Source organism: Diadema setosum, chromosome 6 (assembly GCF_964275005.1).
Source record: "Diadema setosum chromosome 6, eeDiaSeto1, whole genome shotgun sequence".
In the NCBI taxonomy this organism is placed as follows: domain Eukaryota; kingdom Metazoa; phylum Echinodermata; class Echinoidea; order Diadematoida; family Diadematidae; genus Diadema; species Diadema setosum.
The window spans coordinates 15,315,386-15,329,261 of record NC_092690.1 but is presented as its reverse complement, the minus strand read 5'-3'; the positions used below and the strand labels follow the sequence as shown (position 1 = coordinate 15,329,261).

Here is a 13,876-nt window from a genome sequence, read left to right as displayed (position 1 = left end):
TCTCGCCGTGATTTTTTTTTTTTTTTTTTTTTTTTAATAATTATGGGAGGAAAGGGGGATTCCCAACTCTTTAACTCCTACACAAACATACATGAATTACATATTACTTCCAACATTAACATACACCTCTATTTTGGGGTCTGTTACTGAGTGTAACAATGAAAAGGTTGCAGTATACACATTACTACATGTGGTACTACAATGGGCTACATCAGTACATGTGTATGTATATGTACATGTATAAAGCATTGAGTCTCCCGTATCCGGCCAAATCCCTTATCCGGATGAGCCCCGGTCCCGACTTGTCCGGATACGAGAGGTTCAACTGTACTTAGCTCTCAAAGACCAATATCTCTCTTACCGTTTAGGAATGGATGACATGAATGGAGTGACTGTCCTCTCTGTGAAGTACAGTACCTTGGTGCAAGGTTGCTTCATGTTATTCCCAGGACTTAATCTGTCCAATCCTGTCATTAAAAGAGTCATATAAAGATATCATGATAGATTGTTCTTTCATACCACCTTCCCAGTATCCATGTGCTGCTCATAATTCTCTACATTAGCTGCCATTTTACCAAGTCAAGACTGATGATGTTGGTATGTATGTTCAACCAAGGAGGTTCGAGAAATAGAGTCACAACAGTCTTATTCGCTTTGATCCCATGCTCTAAGCTGCCACTCAAAAATATTTGAAGTGTGTGTCAAACTGGAACTGCCGCTCAGATGCGAAGACAATTGACTCGTGTCTCATTGCATAATCACCAGCTACTTTCCAAGGAAAATATGTCTTTGTGATGGTAATTACTTTTCGCTATCCCTACTTTCGAACGATTGGCGGTAGACAATGGTAAAGGCACAGGGGTGCGCAAATAGAAATTGCTCAAATATTGCTGAAATAGATATCAAAATTACTTGACTGTATGTGTCTGTACGTTAATCTGACATATTAACTTATAAAGAACTATACTCGAAGATGATACCATATTAGTTTCATTTGGCGGAAATAAGGAGAAAAGTGATAAAACCGGCTTTCCATGAGGGTAAAATTTCAAACACTTTTACAAAATACAGCTCAGACTTACACTTCTGCACATATTTTCGAACGGAATTGACTTTTGTTTCATATGCTTTATCATTAGGTGAAATTTCACTGCATTTGGAACGAGCGTTAAAAATGAATCTTCAGATTGCTCAAAAAGATGGCGGCTTCAAGCATTGAACATCAAAGGCACAAATGGACCTGTGGAATTCTTTTGTCCATCCATAGAAAACTGACAGCTGATTGAATAATTATAGTCAGTTGTAACTCCATCTCTCGAACCTCCTTGGTTCAACTAATGACTGAGTGTCATTTATCCAGTGATAAGCTACCAGTAATTCCAAGCTGCTATGGACTTACAAATACAAAAAGTATAGAAAGCTTAAGATATTGCAGAAAGTGAATCACATGATTCCTCACATGATAATCTATCAGTAGTCATGAAAGATTTGCTGTATAATAACTCAGTCATGTTGGGATCAACATTCCATGACCAAACTTGACATGATGCTTGTAATGAAGGACATTGGAAATACATATCATAGCTAAGAAACAAGCATACTATCCCTATTCAAGATGGGATATTCTCTGGTAATGTAGATAATTGCCATGGTTTATTCTCTGGTAATGTAGATAATTGCCATGGTTTATTCTCTGGTAATGTAGATAATTGCCACTGTTGAAGAAGAAACACACCTGACAGTGGTTCCTTTCTATCGTCTATCCCATCATCTGATGGGGATGACCTGGTCTGGTTGAACTTCCTAATGGCACTCTCTGTTGAGCTGGACTCACTGATTGGTCTGGAGATGATGTAGTGTGAGTCACCTAGCTGGTCTAGCATAGAAGCAATACCCTGTAGGAAATAGAAATCGGGGTGATTTGAGTGATTTATTGATGTAATGTCAATGTCTATGTATCACGTGTATCAATATATACACAGAGAGTAATAAAACTACAGACAACCTAATTTTGGCTAAATTTAAGAAAATATTAATAAAGATGAAGAGTTATATTCACCTTAAAAGTACTTCTCAGCATTAAATTTTTGCATTTCAGGCTTTATGTATGTGTTTGCTGTATCATGATATAAGCAGGGCTTGACATTAGTGGTGGTGGCCCAGAGGCCTGGGGCCACTAAAAATTGATGTCAGGCCACCAAATAAAAAAAAAAGTTATGGGCTGGAAAAGATGTGGCTAGAAAATAGCATTTCTTATACAAAAGTTCAGGGACCTTTGACTTATCACTTCTATCATATTCATGCAAACAATTGACTATTCATTCCACCAAAATCATACTAGTGACAGACATTCCACGCTGTAGTAATGGAAGGAAATAACATTTTCTGTATGAGCACACTTGGACCTCTGTCCTTGACCACAATAATTTCATTTAGACAATTGTTTATTTCTTTCTTCCCTTTCTACAAATCAACTTATGGCTGAATATTCCTAAATGAAGTTACAGCTGAAATACGTCAATGTGTGTCACAAATCCAAAGTTGCATGACCAAAACACTGTCAACATACTTTTTTTCCCAAAAATTTTCTGAGAGTACTTCTTGTATATTATTCTGAAGTTTTGGATCATTAAATGAATAGGAAATTGCCTTTCATGTAACTTTTCCAGAGCAGTATTTGGGGCCTGATGTAGGCTTCCTTGGATATATGGATTCTGAGCATGAGAAATCCTGTACACATTCTTCACTTTCAACTGAAATAACTTTCAGTTAAAAGGATGATGATGTTGCAATGAAAGCTGGGCTAAGAGATAAGCCTAAGAAACTTGGATATGATTGTACGAGATTTAACACTTGAAAAGACCTTTCACTTCAAAGCTTTTCAGTCAACACCTTTCCAGAGGGTGAACTTTCTTATCATTATTCAAATGGGTTAGGAAAGTCCACTAGCACTGAGTTACATGTTATTTTAGAGCTTAGAATCTGCTCTTTCACAATCTGCCCTTGACTAAAAATCCTTATTTGGCAACTTTTTCGGTGATTTTGTGATGCAGGGTAACATATATCAATTCTTGTCAAAAGCTCCATGACTTTTGACCTCAAGCAGACAAGGCATAGATATCACGGAGCATTGTTACTTCTCGGTACCGACATGAAAGCAGCTCAATACAAAAATATAAGTGTGCTTTGATCATGATTTTGTGTATGTTGGGAGGCATATAACATGCAGCCTGACCTGTTCCAGTGAATCCAGGAGATGATGACTGGGATCATGACTACTCAGATTGCCCCTCAGACTGCGTAGTGTGCTACGGATTGTTTGCATCTCTTCTGAGTCCTAGTAATAATGGATTCGTATTGAGGAAACAAAATCTGGATTGAAAAAAAACACCAAACAACCTACTCTTCATATATCTTTTCGAAATCTACATGACAGTTTGAGGACACCAACACACAGCAGTGAATTCATTGTGATCGCTGCAGGCTATCTTTGACAATTCTGCAGCCAAAATCTTCACGATGATATGACATATAGGTTGAAGATTAAGAAATAACAAAGTGAGTAGAGACAATTAGACTTCACAGCATGCAAGGCTGCCAGCAATGCCTACAGGTAGTGGTCCCAGTGATATGTCTGAGGGAAGTAGAATAAGACGGCATTCAGTGACATTGAAGAATGTATCTCGCTTGGTTCTGCTCATGGAAGATTGATGGCATACTGATGTATTGTATGGCACACGCAGAAAACATTTATCACATCTGTATTAATCATGTGACATCAATTAGCAAGGTAAGCATTGTAGCCTGGATTGGTATCATTATGGATGTCATTAGGAGACCTATGATATACTGAGACTGTGCAGCCAGTAGTACTGCCTACACTGTCTGATTCCAGGGCAGTGTCCCTATAATGACGAATGTCTGCCTCTATTGAACCAGGATGATAGATATCAAAGGTTTGGAATCACATGCTTGCTAGGATGAAATGGCTTGAACATAGCCCTGACCTCAACTCTCTCTACATTGAGGTACTCCTATTAAAAGCAAGGCACTTCATCCTCATTGCTTTATAGTTCTTTTTAAGGGAACTTTGAACTGTTGGTCCTATGGTAGCTCGCTCATAAGCATTCATGTGATTCTCTTATGATGGCTGCAAAAACTGAATCCAAATACACACAAATAAGCACACAATCTACACACATAGAAACACAAAACAGGTGTAATTCTAGCATTTTCACTTGACCTTTGACCCAAGGCCCATAAGTTTCCCTACATATCACTTTGTGGTAATGCATGTAACAATGTTTTATAGGGACACTGATAAGTGTTCAGTCATTTCCAGGATGTGGAAAAAGACAGTATTATTGCAGTATAAAATAGTATAATTCAAGCAATTAAACCTGACCATTGACATCGTTTAATGTGTTTAAACGACATGACAGCTCAACATCTGTTTTTAAAGAAAAAAAAAATAGAACATCTCCAAGATATCAAACTTTTGCATCTGTTTATAAACATGCTGTCTCTTCACAACCAAATCAGCAAACAAAAGCACACTGCTTGCAGCTATCACATTGTGTCAATTAACCACTTGATGAATTTGGCTGTCAATCAGTACAGTGACTACCAGCAAGTAACAATGTATCTCTATTGCACTGTCTGATTGCATGCATATTCTTGTTTTCATTCACAGATTTTTGTTGTCGAACAATATTAACTTAACTGCAATTATTCATAAAACATGACAATGAAATCAGCACTTCTCTTGGGGCAGTGCACTCTCAGAAGGCAATGTCACTTAAAATGCGTGAAGTGCAGATGACTGTTCATGAGGTTTCATACTCACCTCTTTTAAGGGGGTTGATCCCAACTGTAACTGCCCTTCTAATTTGCCAAGTTTCCTGTCATGGGCTGATATATGTGCTGCTAAGTTTGCCTGTGAGATGTTTGGATGAGTGCATGTGATGGGAGAGACATAGATGGAAAGCAGCATTACTACAAAATGCTCATAATAATAAAGTTCTTTTCCTTTAGATAATGATCGATGATATGGTCTATTTATTCAGGAGAGTCTCTTCAGTGTTGTCACTGTTCTTCCAGATGACCCTGCTATTATTATTACCCCATCATCACATAACTGACTATCACATCACAAGAGAGACTGTTTCATATGAACACAAGAAGCCATATACTATGATTAACTGACATTCAGTTGGTCCCAAACTTAAACTAAAACAAAAAGCCAAAAAAACGTATATTTACATTTCCACCAGCATGTTATTGCAGGTTTCTCCATGACTTATAAGCAATTATCCCCATCAAGACAATGTCACTTGTCTTCATGAAATAATTTGGTAAAGAGAAAAATGAGAAGATGATTAGTGAATGAGAATTGAGTGGCTGAAGGGAGAATGAAAACTGACCTCAGCCATGCCCACAGTGCTGAGTCTCTGGCTGAGTTCATGAATCTGAGCCTCAAGCTCCATGTTGGAGCCCCCTGACTCCTCAAGCCGATTCTGCAGCTGGGTCTGAGAAGGGAAAAACAAGAAGTATTCTTTGTGATAGTGACTTGAATCAATGTTGAGCTATCAAACATGAACCTGTAAAAAAAGGATTAACTAAAAAATCTATTCCTTCTTCTTCCACTTCCTAAAATTGAGGGGAAAAAAATAGTAAAATATAATTTCAAGTATGGGCATTTAAAAATACCTTCTGACTACAGTTGTTTCACATCCTGAATAGGTTTCACCTTAAAAAAAAAAAAAAAAAAAAAAAAAAAAAAAAAAAAAAACTAGAAATGTCGCTATGGCGACTGGTATGCCTCCACCATAATGCATGGTTCTCAAAATAGGTCTATAGCACAATGTCTTGACAATGCGTGATGACAGTTTCACATAACTGGCAAAATATCAAAATGACAGGTTTGTCACAAATGCATTGAGTGTTCACTTTCCATAAACTAGGTTTATTTGGATGAATGGCTATACTGTCTAAGAGTGCAAGTATTTGGGGATTTGAGGAGTTGCACCCAACTTTTGACCCTTTTATAAGTTTAAAGAAGAAGTGAAATTTAGCACTTTCACTTGACCTTTGACCTTTTGGCAAGAAACTTCCAAGAGAATCTCTATTGGATAATACATACTAAAATTCAAGAAAAAATTCTGCAGGCATTGCATGGATAAGAGAGAAATAACGACATTTTGATGAATTGACCTTGACCAATGACCTTTGACCCCTAAATTCCCTACATGATCACTGACAGTCAGTACATGCATATATACCAAGTTCCATGAAGATACCTTGAAATCTTTGTGAGATATGGAGAAAAAAGCGAAATTTTAACATTTTCACTTGACCTTTGACCTCATGACCCAAAGCCCTATCTGGGGAATCTTTATTTGGTAGTTCATGTATACACCAAGTTTCAAGAAAATACCTCAAGACATTGAATAAATATAGGGGAAATAGTGAAATTTGAGCATTTGACCTTGACCTTTTGACCTTTGACCTAGAGCATGTGCGCCAAAAAGTTGAAAGGCAAAACTTCACCCACTCATTCACATACATGCCAAGTTTCATTAGGATACCTCCAACAGTTTTTTAGATACGCTGTCCACAAAATTGATTACGGACGGAAGGACGGACGGATGGACGGACAACCCGAACACATAATGCCTCTGGTGACACTTCGTGGCGGAGGCACAAAAACTTTGGCAAAGCACAGTCATCATAAAGACGTTTTTTTATTGGAAAGGGAGGGGAAGATACATGTACAAGCCAGGTATATTATGCAAATGAAAAAAACAAAAAGAGAAAAAGATATCAAGTTTGTTTTCGAACACAGGCAAAAGAAATTACCCTCTGTAGTAATAATATTCACGAATGCTGAAATGGCAAGTAAGATGAAATTTTAAGCTGTTTTAGGCAATGAAGAGCTATGGGCAGCAGATAGACATGTGTCTTTGTATTTTTTTTTTCAACATTTTGCTGAATATATATATTTGTAAGTAATAATTCCAAGAGTCGCTCACATCACAAGCATAGCAGTCAAACTGCTGACGAACAGCAGGAACAAGTCTAGTAGTGTATTAAACAGATCCGAGTATGCCACACTATCTTTGGATTTCTTTTGAAAGATTCAAGGAGACTTCATAAAGTGAGGGAGGACATATAACGTGACATGTAAACATATCACATGGTGAGTGTTTCTGACTTAACTGTCATCTGTTGATTTCCTGAACTATTTCTATGGTTGGATTGTTCTCCAGACACTATGACATGTTGATGCCAAATCTCAAGGAAGCTTTGTGCATGCAATGCTTAACTTTCTGACAAAGAGGTAACTAACTTTGTTTTATACACTACAAACATCTTCATTATACAAAGCTTTGAAATTACATAATTTCACTCATTCAAATGAGAACATCCGATCAATAATCTTATTACCTGACATATTATTCTTTCTTAGGGTCACTGTCTGAGAAGACTGGGTAGGGGTACACAGGAATATCATGGTTCTTTCCTTGGGGAAATTGTCTTTACAACATTGGGTAGGGGTATACAGGTAGGAGGACAATTGTTTTCACAACATTGGGTAGGGGTACTGTTTTGAGAACATTGGGTAGTAGTACACAAGCATGATGTGGTCTTTTCCTATATGCAGACCTCCCAACCTTTCTGACTAAAAGATAGGGATTATTTGGCTTAAAAGTAGGAAAGAAAGAGCAGTTCCCATCTGAGTGTGTAGTTAAATTACCCAGAAAAATAGGAAACTCCTGTTGAAACAAGAGCTAGGAATGGTTAAAATTCAGATTCTTTCCTCCAAATTCAGTATGGTTGGGAGGTCTGTATATGCCATTGCCTTGGGAACAGTGGTATGGGGTACACAGTTAGGATGTGGCCCTCTCCCAGAGAACTTTGTCTGGTGAATAAGAACAAAGTAGGATGGAGTCCTTTCCTAGAGGACACCCTTGGGAACATTGGGTAGGGGTACACATGCAGGATGTGGCTCTTTCCTTGGAGCAATTGTCGGGAGAACTTGGTACACAGATACAATATGGCCTTGAAAAAGATTTGCAACACAGAATCATCTGGTTTGAAGTCAAAATGACTTTATACTGACCTTAAATGAGTTGAGGTTAAGCATTTGCTGAGTGAGATTCTCAATTTGCTCCTGTTGCTGCCTAAGGAGCTTGTCTTTCTGCCCCATTTGTCTGCTTTGGTCTGAGGACTGTCGATCCTTTTCCTCCAAACTTCTCTTCAGTTCAGCCTGTACATGGTATAAAAGAACAATGAAACAATGAACTCTAAAACATATGAGCAATTCAGTCATACATCACAGAATATGGCTATGTCTTGGATTTGGATGCAGCTATTTTCTTCAGCAAGCTATGACACAATTCTGTGTAAACATAAAAATAAAACGAGACCTAGGGTAAGAGAGAGAGAGAGAGAGAGAGAGAGAGTAACAGAGAGGGAGGGGATATAACCTGTGTCAATGACATAAAACCAATTCAGGTATGTGACTGCTTACAACATTGTGGTTCATTATGTATATATTATCTTAGAATACATTATATACACTAGGTAGAGGAAGACCTTGTATTACACACAGTGTGTCATCCATGGTAACTATGGATACGTAGCTAAGACTGTTGTGTTTTCACTTGTAATGACATGTGTGCTCTTTAACTTTTCAAATAATGAAAACAATGTTGTTAGTCTGAACAAAAAAAAAAAAGAACAAACAAACAAACAGATATCTTCTAATTTTTCTACTTTCGTGATGTTTTATTCATTTATGGTTTTAGATTGTAAATCATAATTTCATGCATGGACCCATTGAAAAACAGCTTATGCTGAATGGGCCTCCAATGCTAAAATAAATGAATGAATCAATGGACAAACTGATGTTCCACTAACTACACTCATCCAATTGTAAATTGCCTGTGATTATCTTCAATAACCCACATCGGGCCACCTACGGGATACTCCGTAGTTCGTTTGAACGCCGCAGGGGCCACATATGGAATATCCCGTAGTGCATGAAATGACATATAAACGACGTCATTCCAAAGTTCTTTCACCTTCTAACCTTTGACAACATATCCCAGAATGCTTTGCTACACTGTCTACGATAATTCAAGAAAGCTTTTGTTGGTCGAATGCCAACAAGATCGTACAAGTCATCGAAAAAAATGTGTGTTTACATGGAATAACGCGAATAACCACCAAGTGTCAGTGGGCGCTATCTACAGCCGTACAGAGTGCTTGATTTTGGATTTTCTGTTGCAGTTTTTGAGGAGGTTTGGACATTTGCCGGGCGATAATTCGACTGTGATAATAGTCCCACATGTACATCCACATGTATGTAAAATAATTGTATAATTCAGTCGAAACTGAAAAGCTGTAGACCGTATCTATCCTGACAAGTTTTGCTTCAACAAACTATAGGATACACACATTATACTGTTGATTTCCCATGCACTCACAATGGCTTCCTCGTCATAAACATAAACCTGCAATTATTGTATCAATGGTCATGATATTTATATGTCCAGAAAGCTGACACTCTGATAATTTCATTTTTGGTACTGGATGTGTAAAATTACAACATATGCTATTTTTAATCCACGAATGAAAGCAAACAAACAAATTGATTTCGTAACTTTTGGATTACTGCACTTCACTTCTGCTGAGTACTATGATTGCACTGTACATTGAATGACAGCATGTCATATACCATTTTAAAGGGAATTTTATCTTCTTTCAAATGACATATAACTTGTCTATGTTCTAATCATTGCTTGCTAATGAAGAGGGATTGTTTGGAGAGTTGTCTGCCTGTCGCCGTGTGTGTGCAAATGGTGCTGGGCCACTGCGGTGTTTGTTTACACAAGTGCGTTGGCCCAGTATGGGTTAAACACAAAACAGAAATTTTTACTTGACTCTACTTTAGGTCAAAGGTGGTTAATGGGCACACTATCAGAGCTCTGCATCATTAAATTCTGAGTTGTCACAAAGGACCAGTTGTACAACAGGTAAGAAAAAACTCACATTCTCAGCCTCCAGATTCTGCTGTGTAAAGCCAATCTTCAGCAGGTCAGCCTTCATCTGCAACAAGGCATTGTCTTGCTCAGTCAAGCGAGACTGGAGTCCAGCTTTGGTACCCTGTAGGTTGCGGCACTCCTGCTTTACCTTGGAGAGCTCGTTCCTCAGCTGGTTGCACTCATACTGCTGCTGATTTAATCTTGCTTGCAGAACAATCTATCATCAAGGAAGAATTAACAGAAAATGTTTCATATGGAAAGAAGTGGGAGGGTCAAGGTCTGCTGCTCCTGGAGGCATCTCTGTTATTGATATAAAGTGTCAATACTTTAGTACATTTTGACTGACTACTCTGATTTTTAACACAGCAGAACATGACTTTTGCTTCTCATTTTTAATACTGGTTAAAAAGGACATCACTGAAATAGGAAAAGGTCTAATGTAGCAAAAATAGTGGCTCCAAATATGAAAGAATCTTTTCTAGGTACTAGTACATCTTTAGAATCAATGGCACAAAACACACAGCTGGGTCAAACACTCTGCCCTCAGACCAAATTCATAAAAGTGTTCCCACAAAGATTTGTCCACTGTTGCACATACACACTTTTTGTTTCATGAAGAGATTACTCCAGCTGATGTTTATGAATAATAACTGATGACAACATCTGAATGATTTTATAGAAAGTGTAAAAGACCATTCACTTCACATTGACTTCAACATTTTGAATCAAATGAAATCTTGTGTCATAGAAATAATGATAGTCCAGTTCTCCAATACCATAAGCCCATATGCCATGTCCACATATGCTAGCAAACTTGAAGTGAACAAAAAATATGCAAGTATTTCACACCAGTTCTATGCAGTAGGTTACTGATTCATTCATAGATACTAGATGATTGTAGTGGGAAAGTAACCATGCTGGAAATAGAGATCATACAGCCTCCTGCTATACATTGGTTAAAAAGCAAAATTTTCATGAAAGGCACGTACAGCAAATATTTCACAACTGTTGTAAATATGAAAGTCTATGAAGGAAAATTTGTGACAGCTGCATATCACAACAGTGAACATCTTGTGACAACTTGTCCTATACAGTTTGTCCAGGACTGAAAAGTCACCAGCTGTACACAATATGAAGATTCTATTCTACCCCAGCCTTGAAGAGGACAATTATCAAGTCAAGTAAGTGGTCTACCTACCACCTGTTCCTTGGCTGTCGTTCCTTCAAACTGAATCTGGTCTTCTTCTGCCTCGGAGCTGGCATCATCCTCTGCTACTTTACCACTCAAAAGCTGGTAATATGAGATGGATCAAAAACATACATTAATGCACCTATTGGTCTATAGAAGTGTGTTAGTAATTGCTGATCAAAGAAGGATATTTCAAGTTGACACAAATTAGGTGAAGGGGCTGTGAGTGACAGACTTCCCATGTTAGGAGTGATGTATTTCTGTTACTTACATACACAATAACGAATGTCTGGCATTGTATGCAAAAGCTTCAGTTCCCTGCTAGAATGTAGACCTGTGAATCATATGTTACTCTTCTTCTTTTTTTCAAATCTAACAACGGAAACAGGGAGAGCCCTATGCTGAAATTGTAGCTGAGTGGCCTGTGGCCATCATGGAGTTCTGAAACATTGAGTTGGTATTCTATGGTCAACAGCCAATATCCACATCGAAAATCAAACTTTCACACTTTGGGGGAAATAAGGAATTATGTACAGATGAGGCATTCATCTCTTTAATACTCCTTTAATTACTGTAAAAGTGGACATTTTCGCGGTGTTGACATTTTCGCGCATTTCGCGCAACCAGAAGCTAGTGCGAAAATAAAAGCACGCGAATATTTTTGCGTGCCATATGTTCCAGTAGTTGATGTCCTGATTCTGCGGAATCAAAAACACGTGAAACTCTTCTTACCCGGCCAAGCGCAAAAAAATTAGTCGTGCGAAAATATCCACTTTTACAGTATTGGGTTGTTAATATTTTGCTTCCTAAATCGCAATCACGTCCTCATGCTGAGTGGATCTCATCCATTATCACTCCCTAAGTACATACCAATTCCTGGAGGTTTTGAAGGAGTTTCCTAGCATCATCCAAGTTTTCTCCCATCAAAGTCTGCTCTTCTATCAGGGCTTCACTGAGTGAGATGGAGGAGCGTCTAGAGCTGGTGCGGGAATGGGGTCCCCCGTCCTCCCCTGCACTGCCTGCAGTGTGAAGAAGGGCAGACACATGACAGGAGTAAGGATGACTTTATGAGAGCAAATGGTTTACACAGTGAATGAAGGGTCATGGGTGCCAATAAAACTCTTAATCAAAGACAACTTCAGTAATATGCCAACTTCACAGTTGCAGCAAAATGCCTAAATGCATGTCAAAAGACAGCTAATGTAACTTCAGTTCAAGGAACTCATATAAAATTATTTTTTCTGCTTAGAATATGGAGAAATTGAGAGAAGACTACAAACTCATTAGACTGATCCATGATCAAACATGAGGAGGAATTTTATAGTGATTTGAGAAGTGCTCCGTGGCAGGTCATAAAAGATATAGACGACGTTGATGATGCGTGGGATATGTGGTTGACTCTTTTCAATGATGTTATCAACAAAAAGTGGATAAGAAAACATGCATGTCCATGGATATCTGATGAGATTGTTAAGCTCATGACGGAACGTGATAAAGTTCTCAAAGCTGCTAAATCTAACAATAGTGATGATCTTTGGAATACCTATAAATATCTAAAAAACAAAGTTACTCATCTCATGAGAATAAGAAAAAAACAGTATAACACTGACCAAATTTTACAAAATCGTAACAACAGTAAGAAAATGTGGAAGAGCTTGAGGGAACTTACGCCTAAATCATCACCCATTTCTCCCAATACCATAAAGGTTGATGATGCAGAAGTATCGGACAACGCAAGTATTGCTGAAGCATTCAACAATTTTTTCATATCTAATGCTACTAAAATTACAAAAGACCTGCAGAGGAATACTTCGCAAATGATATTAGATGAGGACAAAGGCTTTGTTCCATCTCATTCTCAATTTAATTTAAGTATGATAACGAGAGATTTTGTATTGAGACAGATCGAGTTTCTTGGCATAGATAAAGCAACCGGAGAAGATCACATCGGCTGCAAACTTTTAAAGATGACAAAGAATGTTATTGCAGAATCTCTTTGCGATATTATCAACAAATCCCTGTCTACGGGAGTTGTTCCACATGAATGGAAAAAGGCTCGGGTAGTACCGATATTTAAAGCAGGAGATATTTCTTCGTTGAATAACTACCGCCCCATCTCAATCTTACCAACAGTGAGTAAAATTATCGAAAGGGCCGTACATCAACAACTGAGCGAATTCATGAATGCGAATGATTTACTACACCCTAATCAATCTGGTTTTAGACCATTTCATTCCACATCTACTGCTCTTGCAAAACTTGTGAATCAGTGGTCTTTGAATATAGATAATAATCAAATTTCTGGAGTTGCCTTCATAGATCTTCGGAAGGCATTTGACACTGTAGATCATGACCTACTTTTACATAAATTAAAGTGTATAGGGTGTAGTAAGACGACTGTAGATTGGTTTAGATCCTATTTAAGTGACAGACAGCAAGTGACGCAATTCAAAGGAGCCAGGTCCCACCCTTCAACTATTAAATTGGGTGTACCTCAAGGGTCTATTCTTGGTCCCCTTTTATTTTCAATATATGTCAACAGTCTACCCGAGTGTACTTCAGAAGGTGTTATAGATATGTACGCTGACGATACGACCCTCACTGTCAGTGCTAATGACGCAACAGTTTTAGAAGAAAA

General features: G+C 38.0%; 1 protein-coding gene across 4 annotated transcripts in view; it reads right to left on the bottom strand.

Moving 5' to 3' along the window:
• The window catches only part of LOC140229440 (dixin-like), a 236,782-nt gene that overhangs the window by 4,905 nt on the left and 218,001 nt on the right, over positions 1-13,876 (bottom strand). For all 4 annotated transcript variants that reach the window (XM_072309692.1, XM_072309691.1, XM_072309693.1 and 1 more), the window contains 9 exons: positions 12,109-12,257; positions 11,248-11,340; positions 10,057-10,266; positions 8,123-8,269; positions 5,424-5,528; positions 4,847-4,936; positions 3,236-3,337; positions 1,736-1,895; positions 362-467 (listed from right to left, as the gene is read on the bottom strand). In XM_072309692.1, coding sequence (XP_072165793.1) covers positions 362-467; positions 1,736-1,895; positions 3,236-3,337; positions 4,847-4,936; positions 5,424-5,528; positions 8,123-8,269; positions 10,057-10,266; positions 11,248-11,340; positions 12,109-12,257 — 1,162 coding nt within the window. The remainder of the gene's footprint in view (positions 1-361; positions 468-1,735; positions 1,896-3,235; positions 3,338-4,846; positions 4,937-5,423; positions 5,529-8,122; positions 8,270-10,056; positions 10,267-11,247; positions 11,341-12,108; positions 12,258-13,876) is intronic.